We start from the raw sequence: 15,605 nt of genomic DNA on the forward strand, positions 1-15,605 counted from the left end.
CGCACACGAAACAGCAAAGTTATTATTCTCTTACCCTGGAGAATCATGATGAAGTTGATGGCAAGTGACAGTCGAGTGAAGGAGGAGGAGCAGGAGGAGGAGGAGGAGGAGGAGGAGGAGAGAAATGCAAACACCACCAGCACTGAGCACCACAGCACACCAACAAATGTCGGTGCACAGACAAAAAGGAAAAGACGCACAGACAACGACCGTGGCGATATACGAGCCCGAATCGAAAGAATGCAGGCAGCAGGCAGCAGGCTGGGCAGGCTAGGCAGCAGCTCCGTAGCAGCTATAATCTGGTGCTGCTGCTGCTGCTACTACGGTACTATACTACTTCTACTACCGGACTTCGTATGTGTGTGTGTGTGTGTCAGGGCCACGAGGCGATTGGAAGTCTCTGTTGTGTTTGTACGAGAGTCTCTTTCTCTCTCTCTCTCTCCTTTCTCTTTCTCTCTCTCGCTCTAGCTGCTTTCTTCAACTTCTTCTTGAGAGGATCTTCTCCTCTCTCTCTCTCTCTCTTGCTCGCTCGCGTCTTCGTCTTTTCTCGGGGCAGCCACCCTCACTCACACTACCATCCCGACTGCTGTCAATTACAATCTACTACCCAGACGTCGTCGTCCACTCGCCCTCTCCTCTCCTCCTTCTCCTTCTCCTCCTCCTCCTCCTCCTCTCCCTCCTCCTTCGCCACCACCAACACTTATCGCCACCACTGACTTACCGCCGCCATCGCCACCCTCCTCACCCCATCATCCCTCCGAAGTAATCGTCATTCTTCGCTATCTCGGTCCGTTTAGGGATCCCACTACGCAATCGTCTATTACGGAATGCTGCTGTGCTCCTGCATCTTCCTAGGGATGGATCTCTCTCTCTCTCTCTCTCATTTGGAATACGGGTTAATGAGCCGAATAGGTTTTCATTTTTTGCGCGATGCATTTAAAATAGCACATGACCATATCCAAATTTTTTTTTGCGTGTGAAAGTTTTGCTTAATATTTCCTGGATGTTATTTTTATTTTTAATGAAAAAAAAAACCGTTTCAAAAGTACAAAGCAGATAAGATTCCTTATCAATAATTCTGGCAGATTTCTCACCAAATACAGTTGGATATCCGTTACACAAAAAACAAAGAAATTAAATTTTGTACACATCTGCATAATGAAGGGAAATTTTGGTCTTATTATTTCTTCATGACAAAATAGCTCAATTGTATCCAAAGAGTCAGAATTCCTGCTTAAAAATGAGATGACACATCATGGATTTATGGACGAATATAATCTTGAACCCATTTTTTTTATTTGGTCCATCTCCTTGCATTTTAATATAATTTTATCTATTTATTAACCTCTTAATTTGGTTTTTTTAAATTTTCTTAATAAGTGAGATATCTTCTTTTTGTATTTCCCTTTATCTCCTCTTACTTCTTCCCAATGAGCACCATAATATTCTTTGGAAGCTTGAATTTCAAGTAAATGGTCCCTGTGGGCTTGTTCTATATGAATAGGGTTCACCTCCTGAATACCAGTAATAATAATAAAAGCATGAATACCGACTTGAGAGGAAGAGGGAAAGGGCGCATCTTGGAATACCATCTAAAGCATAAACGTTTTCCACTTGCGTTCGCAAAATGGCTGAGTCATTCTCCAATGTTCCTTGCAAGCAATAGAATCCTGCCTGAGCGTGGGAGATTCGATGAAGGCACAGCTTCATCAACATCATTAAGAGAACTTTATCTCTCTCTCTCTCTCTCTATCTCTCCGGGAGGAGTTCGCCGCCTGATCTTGAAGATGCTTACATAATCGTTTTAATGGCAGAGAGAGAGAGAGAGAGAGAGAGAGAGAGAGAGAGAGAGAGAGAGAGAGAGAGCTTTAGGCGCTACCGAATCGTTACATACTAGTAGCCAAGATACTCGCTTACACTAACATTATCCTTCCAGTGAATGCACAGATCGCACTTTGATTATACCGAGTACCACAAGAGGTCTGCTTCTTTTTTATCTTCTGCTCTTTCGTGGTCTTGTTCATGTTTTCAACTTGGCGTATTTATTTATTTTTCTTAATTAATTACATTTCAGGTCACGTTACTCCTTGGATAACACGAATCGCAAACATATCGGTTAATCTGAATCGTTTTCTTTCGCACCTAATACGAAAGGCGAAGTTCGCTAACAAAATTCAGCGCAATGTTGAAATCTAAAGTGTAAGACAGCAGAGAATGAAAGCATCAGTTCACCGTATAATATTTGACAAGCATTTACAATATCATATAATAAATTAATAGATACAAATTACAACATGAACTCTTCCAAATTAATCAGAAAAACGTATGGCACATGATTACGTCAAACATGCCGTATGACGTACACACCAACATGACGGGCGAATGCTCGACTCCGACTGTACCAATATCAACAACTCCGCCGACGAGGAAACAATTCGAGTTCTCTTCAAGCTTTTGACTATATTTTCGTTACACTAGGAAATCCCTTAGAAAATGATTAACCATAAACGGAGGTCGGTTATAAACACACAACAGCAATTCAAGCAAAAGAAAAAATAAATAAATAAATAAAAAATAAAGACGTTAACTACTTCCATGGAAAAGACAAATTTGCAATACTACTTTATAGATGATCTCAAAGATAATTTACAACTAAAAATATCATTAATTTATAAGTCAGCCTATAAAGGAGGAAGAGGAGGGGTGGTGGGTGGGTGGGATGGTGATCCCATATCTTCTAAATTCTCACCCTGTTCGGCCTCAAAGTAGATCATAACATCATCTTTCCAAAACTTCTAGATTGTGTATAAAAAAAAAAGCAAGTGTTTGACCTTTCAGTCCATACGGAGAAACAAACGGAGACAAAGAGAGAAATCTTTTCTTCTACTTTCAAGCAGCTCAAGTATTCAATGTCCAGTGGGGCTCATAAATCAACAGAATGAAGTGTCTCGGGACAACAAATGACAATAATGGCGCACAAATAAAACCCGCAAAATAAGGAGGCAACCGCCGAGAGAGTCGCTGAGCGTTTTCCCTAATGGACGCTCGCGTGTTTTCTTTTGGCTCTGGAGAGAATTCATCATTCCTTAGTATTTGCACGCGAGGGTGCAATTTAAGATGCCATGCCCCATGGACGAAGAGCGAAACATATTTATCTTTCTTTCGCTGTCGCCTTGTGTTCCGCTTTCGGGAGATCGGATGACATTCCTCCCTCAAGACATACGGTACTTGGCCACGACTTCCACGACGCACAAGGAGAGAGAGAGAGAGAGAGAGAGAGAGAGAGAGAGAGAGAGGCTAGGCTGTCACGGTGGTGTTCATAGAATTAATGCGCTGCAAAGAATGCAAAAACAATAAGGAATCTGTAACATAGTACGACTTAATTACATAGATAACAACTTGATCGTGTCACCCAGAGTTGAGAAACACCCACACCGCATTTAAAATGTGTTTCCAATCACAACAGAAAGGGAAAAATTATCTTTTCGCAAAAGAAAATGAATGGCTGGACCCCCCGCAGGTCAAAACCTAAAATCTTTCCTCGGCGAAATCCAAATCATGCGTACGAGCCGCAGGTCCAAAAAGATATACCAGTGGGAAAGTTTTTCTTCAACTTACATTAAATTCTGAACAAAGATTTAGTTTCCCCACATAAAGGGAAAATGTAAGTTAACACACAAGTTTATTTTCAAGTGTCCTCAGAAAAACCACATTTATTAATGTCACAGCCTCTCTTTGCTAGAAAAGTTCTGCATATTCCTCCCGGGTGTCGAAGGCATTTCTTTATTTTTTGTTTGTTTGTATGTTCGCGCGTACTGTAATGTCATTCTAGCATATATTAATTTTTTATACCATAGACAAATCCTTCTGGAAATGAATACACGCGTCTGGTCAGGACCTTATGTGTTTTTTCTTTATTTTTCGTGTTCATGTGAGCAACCCATTCCCCCTAATAGGGGATGAATATATGAAAATAAATTCCAATTTGCCCTTTGACCTTTAAATATGACCTTGATCTCACTCTGCATACGAGCTTCATCGGTGGAATATGCCTGCCAGATATGAAGCACCTTGCCAAATATGGTCACGGTAAAAAACTTGGCCCTAGTAAAAGGAGAGAGAGATAAGCTGAAAGACAAAAAGGGTCAATTATTAGATGGCCCTGAAGAGTAAACTACGGCTATAACAAGACAAAAGTCACCAACACATTCAGACTATAATTCTTAAATCAAATATGCAACCTGTGTACAAAACTTCCACAGCACTGGCCACTTACCATAACCACACACAAGGCTCATCATAATTATCCACTTACCTCAGCTGCCCACTTACTTTCATTCCATAAACATTTGAAATTTGCATATGTGCATATATTCAGCGACTCAGTTTTCAAGACAATTCAAATCCCATGCATGAAGACATAAAAACTTGCAATTCTTGTGATTAAATTAAAGAGAAAGGGCAATCATTGATAATAGGCAGTAACACGGTTACCAATATAAAATGATTCATTAACGTTTTTTTCTCATTAATATTAAGGAGTAACAAGGTTACCAATATAAAATGATTCATTACCGTTTTCTTTCCTCATTAATATTAAGCAGTAACACGGTTACCAATATAAAATGATTCATTAACGTTTTCTTTCCTCATTAATATTAAGCAGTAACACGGTTACCAATATAAAATGATTCATTAACGTTTTCTTTCCTCATTAATATTAAGCAGTACCACGGTTACCAATATAATTTCAATACCGTTTTCTTTCCTAACAGCAGGAAGCTGCCACTTTCTTTAAATAAAATCAGTAATAATACCAATAAACGCGTGGATCCACACCTAAACTTACTTTCATACCCAGACTATAACCTGATCTATTAATGAATACAAAAATGCTAAGTCTTTTTTACAAAACTTTGTCAAAATCTGTTAAAAAGTTACTACTTAACCCTGCTGACACATACAGAGACACAAACCTGACCAAAAATAGAACTCCGGCGTAAGTAATAAAGATAAGGAACAAAAGATAACAAATCATAGAGACGAGGATATTTATGAGAATAGTGACCTGAAGAATTATTATTACTTCCTTTAGCTTAGGGGCGATGACGCACTTCATCGTCGTTCTTATCTTATTCTGGATCTATTGCTATTGAAAATTCTCTCTCTCTCTTAGTTTACAAACACATAAATCAGTCAAATACCAATCTGTCAAATAATGTTTTCACTAGAGAGCACTTTACAAAATCCAATCGGCAAAATGTTTCAACAGTTTCTCAGTACCTCCATTCCGTTCCTTTTCAAACTGCAACTCCATCTTTCCCCATTTAATTCCTCTTCCTCGTATTCCTCCGTCCCTCTCAGCCCCTGCTCAGGCTCCTGCCCAAACCTAGCGGGCCTCTCTGCTTATCTATAGATCCTGCTATCATCCACTTACGCCCTATCAACAGTGGGAAGTCCACGACACAGAGCGAAGCTATAAAGGATCTGTTATCTGAATTCTACCCGAGAATTACGGGTCACTGGATAACTCAGGAGAAAGGGGTTCGAACGAGATCGAATTCTTTAGCAATCGTGTACCTTTCTTTCTAAGCTTTTATTTGTTCAGTATATATTACATACATAATTTATAAAATATGAGCTTTTTAGTCGAGAAACATGCCAAGTGCCATTTTAAAAATATAATTAAATTAAAAATACTTTGGCCCAGGATGGCACTTGGCATGTTTCTCGACTGAAAGGCTCATATATATATACATATATATATATGTATGTATGTATATGTATATACAATATATATATATATATATATATATATATATATATATATATAATATATATATATATATATATATATATATATATATATATATATATATATATATATATATATATATACATATATGTGTGCATACACGTGTATGTAAAAACCTCACTTCCAAACATAAGCAAAGTATCAAGGATAGTTTACTACTATTTTTTTTTACTTTGAGCGCAATTCCTGTATATGAAAAGAAAAACTATTACATCTTTTTCCCCATCATTATTTTTCCATAATTGCGCCAGGTACCGAACTGGTGTTAGATTTCGAAGACGATAACGTTGTTCTTTTTGGATGGCACAATGTGAAAAGGAAAAAATAAAAAAAAATAAATTTAAAAAATTGGAACAGGAACCGAGGACGAACAAGAGACGACGAGGGTCGATTCATTTCAGGTTCCCGAATTAATTCTGGCCTCTCTTGGGTACGTCATTCGCCAGGGTATAAAGTCCAGTGACTTGGCTAAATCCTTTGATGATGACGTTCCAAGACTTCGTACGGCGAGAATCTTGCTGGATGGTCCTCACAGAGAGAGAGAGAGAGAGAGAGAGAGAGTCAAAACACAACACTGGAATAACAGTGGTTTCGTACGACAAGAATCTTGTTGGACGGTGCTCAAGAGAGAGAGAGAGAGAGAGAGAGAGAGAGAGAGAGAGAGAGAGAGAGAGAGAGAGAGAGATCCCAAAACACAACACTGCTATAATAGCGGTTTCAAGTATGCGAACTTGATTCAATGTAGCTATCTGGCATCACAATTACCATGGTTACTGATGCTGTCAGGTATGAGGGAATATCATCTGAATATTTAAAGAATGCTTTCATGCTGCTGGGGCGAGGTTCACCTCGCCGAGGTCTTGCAAACGCAATTATATAATGGTAAATATTTTAACAAGGTACCAATGGCTCACTTTTGCCTGTTCCTCCTTCACTGGCCTTGGGGCGAGTTTAGTAGCACTTATTGCTCGCAAACTGAATCACAAGTATTCGATTTTCAGACAGTAGAGGAGGGGCGGTATGGGCCCATTTCCCTACAATACAGGATGTCTCAAATCAGGAGGGCCACTACTAAGTAAATCGGTGTGAAGATGCTCCCTAGATAATAACTCTACGCCCGCTGCGCCCTAAAGCCGTTGTTTAATAATTAAGTACACAACAAACTGCTTCGCTACTCAGAGGCATGTACTACTAATCTTTAGGAGCACACCCATCTCAGTCCCTCCTCGTCTGGGGATCGAATCTTCTTACTCATTTGTGAGCTGAGTGAGTTAGGAATCGCGATGCGAGCCAAGTAAGAACGAGAGAGAGAGAGAGAGAGAGCGAGAGAGAGAGAGAGAGAGAGAGAGAGATAACGATTTTAATAATGAGATGTTTCAGGGCTATTCCATGTCGGCAAATTTCGTGGAAAGCAAAAGTCATGTTACTTCAACATCATTTTGTGGTTCCTGTCTCAAAGTAAATTCTGAGATGAGATGATGATGTTAATAATGACAACTAACGATGCTTCATAAACGCTAGTAATTAAGGGTCATGACTACCAAACATAAATTGTTGAAGACTTTATGCTAAGTTTATCTTCGTTTTCTTTATTTCATCTATAATTTCCCCGTGATAGGAATAAGGACAAATATGTCTCCACTTCTCATTCAGTCTTTTGATCATTTAACATTTTTCTTCTTTTTTACACAAAAGACAAATTCATGGTCCTTGAATTGTCTTCCTACCTCTGTGACAAGAATCCCAAATGTCAGACAAACATCATAACAATAAAACTCCGAGGGGAACACAGGTAAAGAGAAGGGAACAAGAGGAGAAGGGAGTGAAAATACGTTGGAATTACAGAAGTGACAAACACGAGATTTTATAACGGGGTTCTTTCCTTTCGTCCTCTGACGAGGAAACCCCAAAACCGACATGTTATCCTTACCCTTCTTGACGTGTTGTTGATTGTCGTCTAGCATTGATTTCGACTACTTCTTTTGCTGTTACTTTAAAGATAGGCGAAATATTTTTACCATTAATTAAAACATGACATTAACAGCACCCATTTCCCTGCTGCTGGATGTTTTCCCAAACGGAGGAAAAGATGAATCATCATCTGTTTAGAGGTAAATAAGCTCAGACCTATAGCACAAATAAACATCGATATGGCGGTATCAACAATTGTGTCATTATCGGACCCACTTTTATTTTCGAGCCGTTACATAACAAGACCGGCTCGGGACCACAAGGTCATCAATAAAACTGAATACGAGAGAGTTTTACTACTATTATTATTATTAGCTTTCTAATGCAACGTGTACAAACACGGCAACAAAAGTTCAAGCGAAGATGCAATGCATTACATTAAAGCACTTCTCCTTGTATTTAACACTTCAATTACATTTTTATCTATTTATTTATTAATGTTTTAATTCATTTTTCCTTGTCTAATGAATGATCTCGCCTGTATTTCCTATTACCTTCTATCAGTTCTTCCAAATGGACAAATATTCTTTGGAAGCTTGAATTTCAAGTCAATGACCCCCTTGGCCTTGTTCTATAGGAATAGGATTCATCTTCTCAATAATAATAATAATAATAATAATAATAATAATAATAATAATGTGCGTGAAAAACACGAAATCGCCTCACTGTGCTCCGGGAAGGTAAATAACCCACCACTTACGAGAGGCGAAGACACACGTCCCAGCGGGGGGCCTTCTGCCCGTACACGTGGTGGGATCTTGTGGGTCCTTGGGTTAGCATAACGGAATTGGCCTGACCTGCCCTTTTCTCGCCCCCCCCAACCGGCCCCCATCTAAGGGGGCGCTTGATATACAGAGAAAAGTTTGAGTAATCTGTGAAATCAGCGCTGGTAGATTTCGTTAACCCGTGATAAGATTACCCTAATACAAGCTCAGTAATAATAAAAATAATAATTAATAATAATAATCATAATAATAATGACTTATGAACCACTGATAAGAAATCATACGGCAAATATGAAAAATATGAACCAATGAACCAGTGGATTTTCCATTGGGATAAGAATTTAAACCCTTTTCAGCCATATGATACAGAACTTGTGTAGCAAATATAAAAAAAAAATGGACCAATGGATTTTTCATTAAGATGAAATCCTAAACCCTTTTCAATCATATGGTATTGAAATCACACAGCAAACACAAAATAATGAAATAATGCTTTTCCATTAATATGAAATATCAAACCCTTTTCAATCACGATACTGAAATAAGGCAAATTCACAATAACGAACCAATGGATTTTCCATCAAGCTGAAATATTAAACCCTTTTCAATCCTACCAAGACGCTGAAATCAAGAGGAAAATTGACGCCAGGCGCGCCCTGTATGGGGATGCTGAAAATCCGTGTCCGTTTCGGCGTGTCCCGAGCATATCCGTTTCCCGTATGAAGAAGAGATGAGGGTCGCCAGTCGCATTATGAGACCTGGTTACGAAGGCTGACTGACTGACTGCCTACGTGCGCGAACCAAGTACATGCCCGCCTGCAGTCGACGAATAACAAGATATAGATAGATAATAACATAATAGATGGCACAGTGAACAGGGGAGTGGGGACGGTGGGGGGATGTCAGGGACCTAGGGCTATAGGGGGTGAGGTGGGGAAGGGGGTTAGGGTTCGTCCGAACCACCTTAACGGCAGCAATTTCACTAACAACCATCAAAGGTCGTTGAAAAGGCTTTTACGCTGACCATGGCCTCCGGGGTTATACGGTGGTCAGGGACCCGAGGGGGTTATGGGGTGGGGAGTTTCCCCACCCTACCCCCATCCTGAAAGACGATTCAATCTCACTGTCCTCTTCGAAAAGTGTATGTGATTATTCTATTGGTTTTCATATCCTCGTGCTGGTGGAAGCGGATCCCATCCAAATAATTCTATGCTCGTTAAATCTCTCTCTCTCTCTCTCTCTCTCTCTCTCTCTCTCTCTCTCTCTCTCTCTCTCTCTCTCTCTCTCTCCTTAACCAATCACTACCCTCGCTTCATTGCTTTTAAGTTATACCCTCAAATCGTTCACTATTACATCCTTCCAACCATTTAATCACGAATCTATCCAGAGAGAGAGAGAGAGAGAGAGAGAGAGAGAGAGAGAGAGAGAGAGAGAGCTGCCAATAAAATAAAAATATCAATGATCGATCTTTAAAATAAAAACCAACATACAGAGAAATGACAGAAATGAAGCACTGTAGTTTGAAATTTTTCTTGAACAAATGACGGAAAAAATAATCTACTGTATTGGACTTTATGTAGTCTTCTGCGTGTAAATCAAAAACATTTTTTTTCTTCACTTTTAAGAGGGAGCTTGGGGTATCATCGGACAAGGTCAATGACCTAATAGCACTCTCACAGGCTGAATGACACGATCTGAGTACACTACTCATTTCCATACCCCCTCCATCATAACTTTTAAGAGGATATCTAGACGGTAACGGAGACTGCTCGTTGCTTACAGGAATCTAGACCTTGTGAATGCATAACCATTTCCGTAATTCCCAAAAGAACACATACACGAAATTTAAACCAACACGAGGAATGGCATAAGACTAACGGAAATAATAAAATACAGAGAGAGAGAGAGAGAGAGAGAGAGAGAGAGAGACTTGGATAATACCGTAGGACGGAGACAAACAACAATAATAACGGCTTGAGTAAACACATCGCCTACAGCAGATAATGGACCGGTAGTTGTCGCAGGTACCACAGAGAATTACCAAGGTTTGGGGGTGGTGATGCTGGAAGGGGCATGCTTTGGCTATTATCATTTTCTCTCTCTCTCTCTCTCTCTCTCTCTCTCTCTCTCTCTCTCAATAACATTTAAAGGATGTCTTCATCCTAACTCACCTAATTTCAATCTCGTTTCCTTTTATGCGACAATTTACTTGGCAAGAGCTTTCACATTTATTAGAGATCCATCTTAAGAAAACAATCATTCGAGCATCACCTTAAGAAAGCATTCATTAGAGATTCATCTCAAGACATTTATTCACTTGGGACTAATCATAAGAAAATATTCACCCGAGTAACTACCAAGTATTGATGGTGAAGGAAAAATGTATTCATTTCATATATGTTCCTACCATAAATATATTTATGGCCCCAACATTATTTTATAACTGGATTTTCAGCAGACCTGCTAATCCGATAGGCTTAGGAAGGCTCACTAGAAAGGCACACTGGCTTACAGTAATATCAGCGACTCTCTTGGAAGGAAAACATACGCAATACTGGTTACTTATTACCAGTGCCATAATTCCCGTTCAACTCGGAGGCAGCTTTTATCTTTCGGCTCGGATTAATTTTCTTTCCTATTTGTGACCATCACTGCGTCTGCCAACCAAATTTTAACGAACAAATAAAAAAAAAAAAAAAACAATGTAAAAGATATTTTCGTCATCTAACAAAACGATAAAGACAGACCAAGGAAAACAAAGAGGAACCAACTAAAGCAATGGAAACTCCCAGTTCAATTAAGCAAAAAAAAATTTAAGAAAATTAAAAAAAGGCGTAACGAAACACTGCGGTATGCACATTGAACAATGCGAGGGGACAGGGGATAGCAGGATAAGGGAAAGGAGGCAGGAGGCGGCAGCAGCAGCAGCATTGTAATTGTAGTTGGAACACTTGGCCATCTCATCTCTCTGTGCCTTCTTTCAAGATGGCTGTCATCGGAGCAGGGGAAACAGGCGCTCTAGATTAAGGAGGCACGCAGCAAATGACAGTGACGTCAGAGATAAGGCTCGCGAATCTGACTGAGAGAGAGAGAGAGAGAGAGAGAGAGAGAGAGAGGGGTCTTCAATGGTAACTGACACCGCCAGAAAAAGAGCGAGAAAACAAAACGCTTTCATGGTAGTATCACGCACAGTCTCTTCTCCAAACTCAGTCTCATTAATATCGGACCCGCCGTTTGAAAAAGCTACTAGGGTGGCCGGCCGTCTCGCTTTCAGAACGTCAGGGAAGAGAGTAAAGTAAATGCAAGAACATGTGATAATAAAACAATGATAATGATAAAATGAAAAAAAACTAAGTGCCAGTTATTTACATATTGGCCTCTTTTTCTCTGAAGATAAAAGGCAAAATAACTGTATTCCAATCAGTGTAATTCGGAAAAAAATCTTTGAACAGCACAGTATCAACATCAATATGGGAAATCTATTGTTCACGTCTCCCAAGTGCTTACTGCCAGGAGATAGAAGATTCACATGATAAAAAAACACAAGGAAATACACAAATGTATCTTACCCATACACAAGGTAGAGCGGATTGTGTGTGTATAATATATATATATATATATATATATATATATATATATATATATATATATATATATATATATATATATCTATATATATATATACATATATATATATATATATATATAATATATATATATATAATATATATCTATATATATATATACATATATTATGTTTACATAATGATTACATGAATTTATGCAATGAAAATATATTATTTTTAATGTAAACGCTCATGCACCCAAATACAATATGAAGGTGGTGTCCTAATACCACAGTTCCTAGCAACTTTCAGGATTTGCCTTTAAGCTTTGTACAAAGTATCCAGCACTAAAGGGTCAAAATGAAAGACACGGATGTTCGTGCCTGTGTATCATCACCTTTAACGAACAAGTGTCTTCAAAACTGCTTTTACAGAAGAAGAGAGACTCGAGGGATAATTTATATTTTGTTTGTTTACACATGTTTCCGTCTCTTCCATCAAGAGCGAACTTTTGTACCGGTGGTCTGATGAGATAAGGACGCAAATTGAGGAGAATTTTGGGGTTTCAAGACACCAGATAAGCGTCACTGCAAGAGATAATCTGTCTCAGTAATGCTGTAAGAACATCTCGCTTTCATTCCAATTCAAAGAGGCAGTAAAACATTTGTTCTTAAATTTTCTGAACATTATGATTATTATTATTATTCAGAATATAAGCCCTGTTCATATGCAACAAGCCCACAGAGGCCTCTTGACTTGATATTCAAGCTTCTAAGAACATGGTGTTCATTTGAAAGACGTTACAGAAAATAACAGGAATTACCGAAAAAAAAGAGATCAGTTATTAGAAGAGAAACAGAAGATAAATTAATTAATAAATAAATCAGATGAATAAACACATCGGAATATGAAGACGAATTTACGGAACATAGTGTTAAATGAAAATTAGCCTCTTAGCCGAACAGTTTCGAGAAGCACAAAAATAGAATGTATTTATATGTATAAATACCACTAGAATTATGCTTGTCTCTTAACTACCTTCTAAGTGCATGCACGCACACACACCACTCATATACATACATACATACATACATACATACACACACGATATTCCTCTATGTTTTCCCAAAAGGGTTCCCGTGAATTCATGGCCAACGGATTCGAAGACTATCGGATTACTTACTTCCCACAGAGTTTTATTTAGTCTGCAGAAAGCGATACTCGCCGGTCAGTTCAAAGGAATCTTTAAGTAGCCTCTAATCATCGCGGAATGCTCCTAATCACTCTCTTTTCCAGTTGTAATAAAAGGTCGCAGCGGCATCCTAATCCACTTCAAGTTCAGATGATCCTACGTGAACTATCGTCTGCTTCCACACGCCCCCCGCCCCAACCTCCATCACAATCCCCAAGCCTTTTGTTCTCTCTTTAAGCTCTGAGGTTCTAAACAATCTACATCGACATTTTCTTTGAAACTGTTGAAAGACACAGGAATGGCTAAATTAAAAGAAATATCGAAGGCGATACACTCAAACACACGTACAAACATACATTCATACATGCTTGATTGTGGCCGACTGGTTAGTGTGTCACTGTAGTCCTGATTCCTCGTCCGTCGCTGGTTCGACCCCACGGGACGGTGGACTTATTATCAACTAAAAATTCCCCTTCGGTAACATATATGAAAATATTTTACTTCCGAGGTAGAGTGAATTGGATATTAAAGGACGTTTGTAGCTTTCTGATTGTATATGAATCACGGTGATGTGATAAATAGTCATATATATATATATATATATATATATATATATATATATATATATATATATATATATATATATATATATATATATATAAATATATATATAAACTTGAGAAGTTAAACAAGAAATACACATACGAATACACACGCACATGCATGGATAACCAAATTAAAAATAAAATGACCATACACACACAAACAAGCACATACAAAAAAATACACACACACAAACAAGCACGGACAGACGAAAAAATACACACACACACACGCACGTACAGACACGGACAGTCCAAGGCAGTCTCTTGAAAAAGGAGATACGACGTAGTTAAAAAATTTTTATTCGAAACTTTATCGTAAATTAAGTGATAAGGCTTCAGTTGGGGCTCTCATTTGACTAAGAGCTGTCGAAACGAAGTGGATAAGTGGCAGGGTTATATTCGTTCGCCGGATGTAGATAACATCCTCTGATAAGGTTCCTCTCTCTCTCTCTCTCTCTCTCTCTCTCTCTCTCTCTCTCTCTCTCTCTCTCTCTCTCGTTGCTCGTGCAAGCACCACAACATTTGATGTTTCTGTGCTACCTACAAAATGATGTAATAATAATAATAATAATAATAATAATAATAATAATAATATCATGAGTCACTAAAATGAGGAAATCCAGTGATGTAATGTAAATATATGTTTATATATATACATACATACATATATATATATATATATATATATATATATATATATATATATATATATATATATATATATACACACACACACACAACACACACACACAAACGAGAGCTTTCGTGAACCTGCCCGATTCTCCTTCTCAATAATAATAATAATAATAATAATAATAATAATAATAATAATAATCCACAACTATATAAATTGTATTAATATGCACATTAATACAATTTATTTATATAGTTGTGGATTTTTATTACACAACAGTTTATCACGATATTGTGAATTTCTTAGCAATCACAATTGTAATCATTCATAATTAACTGCAAATCTGTAACTTCATATTCTCATGGATATGTTAGCTCCATGCTAGATGTTTCCCGCAAGTGTGCTGTATAAGATACAGATTCAATCAAATTCCATGATTTTATGTAGCCCCAAAGAGGGAAATGGGATTCCTGAAACATTACTAAGACGTGTCAACAAAATGAGGGCGGTCCTGTCTACTACTAAGTTTAAAAGTACCAGAAACGACAATCTTACAAGTTAAATATTTTAATAAAACTCTCGAGAAAATTCACTTTACTGAGGGAAAGACCTACAAAACACACACACACACATAACACAAAAACGTCAAGTTGCGCCGTCTAATGAAATTTGCAATGAACGCCCCTTTTCCAAGCAGAATAAAAAGCAGTGGCGTGTGGATGTCAGGGGAAAGGCCGCGTTCATGCAGATGGATGCGAATTTAATGGGGAAAATGAAAACAGAGGTTGTTCGTCTGGTCCCACTGCCTTCAAGGGAGAAGCATAACCTCAGGTTTCATGTTTCTTAAACCACATTATTCCGTGTGTCTACGCATGCGCCGATAACGATACAGCTAAACGATGTACAGTATTTAATAGTGCAGATGCAACACGCGAATGTATAAGTGCATTGTGGGAATTTATGCATGCACGGAATGATAATCGACAAGCGCCGATAACAATATCGCTAAAAGATGTGGTTAAAAGTACAAAAGCAACATTTGAATGTACAAGTGTAATGTGGGAATTTATGCATGCACTGAAATGATCGGCGTTATA

The 15,605-nt window shown here is 38.2% G+C and overlaps 1 protein-coding gene across 7 annotated transcripts in view; it reads right to left on the reverse strand.

Annotated features, from left to right (window-relative positions):
• Window positions 1-15,605, reverse strand: part of LOC136850746 (ETS domain-containing protein Elk-3-like) — a 266,856-nt gene that overhangs the window by 41,718 nt on the left and 209,533 nt on the right. The window contains exon 1 of one of the 7 annotated variants that reach the window (XM_067124690.1): window positions 35-683. The exons of the other annotated variants lie outside the window; for them this stretch is intronic. Within the exon in view, the coding sequence (XP_066980791.1) occupies window positions 35-47 (13 nt within the window). The 5' untranslated portion in view covers window positions 48-683. Of the gene's footprint in view, window positions 1-34; window positions 684-15,605 lie in introns of those variants that run through there. 7 annotated transcript variants of the gene reach the window in all.

The sequence above is a fragment of the Macrobrachium rosenbergii genome, chromosome 22 (assembly GCF_040412425.1).
Source record: "Macrobrachium rosenbergii isolate ZJJX-2024 chromosome 22, ASM4041242v1, whole genome shotgun sequence".
Taxonomy (NCBI): domain Eukaryota; kingdom Metazoa; phylum Arthropoda; class Malacostraca; order Decapoda; family Palaemonidae; genus Macrobrachium; species Macrobrachium rosenbergii.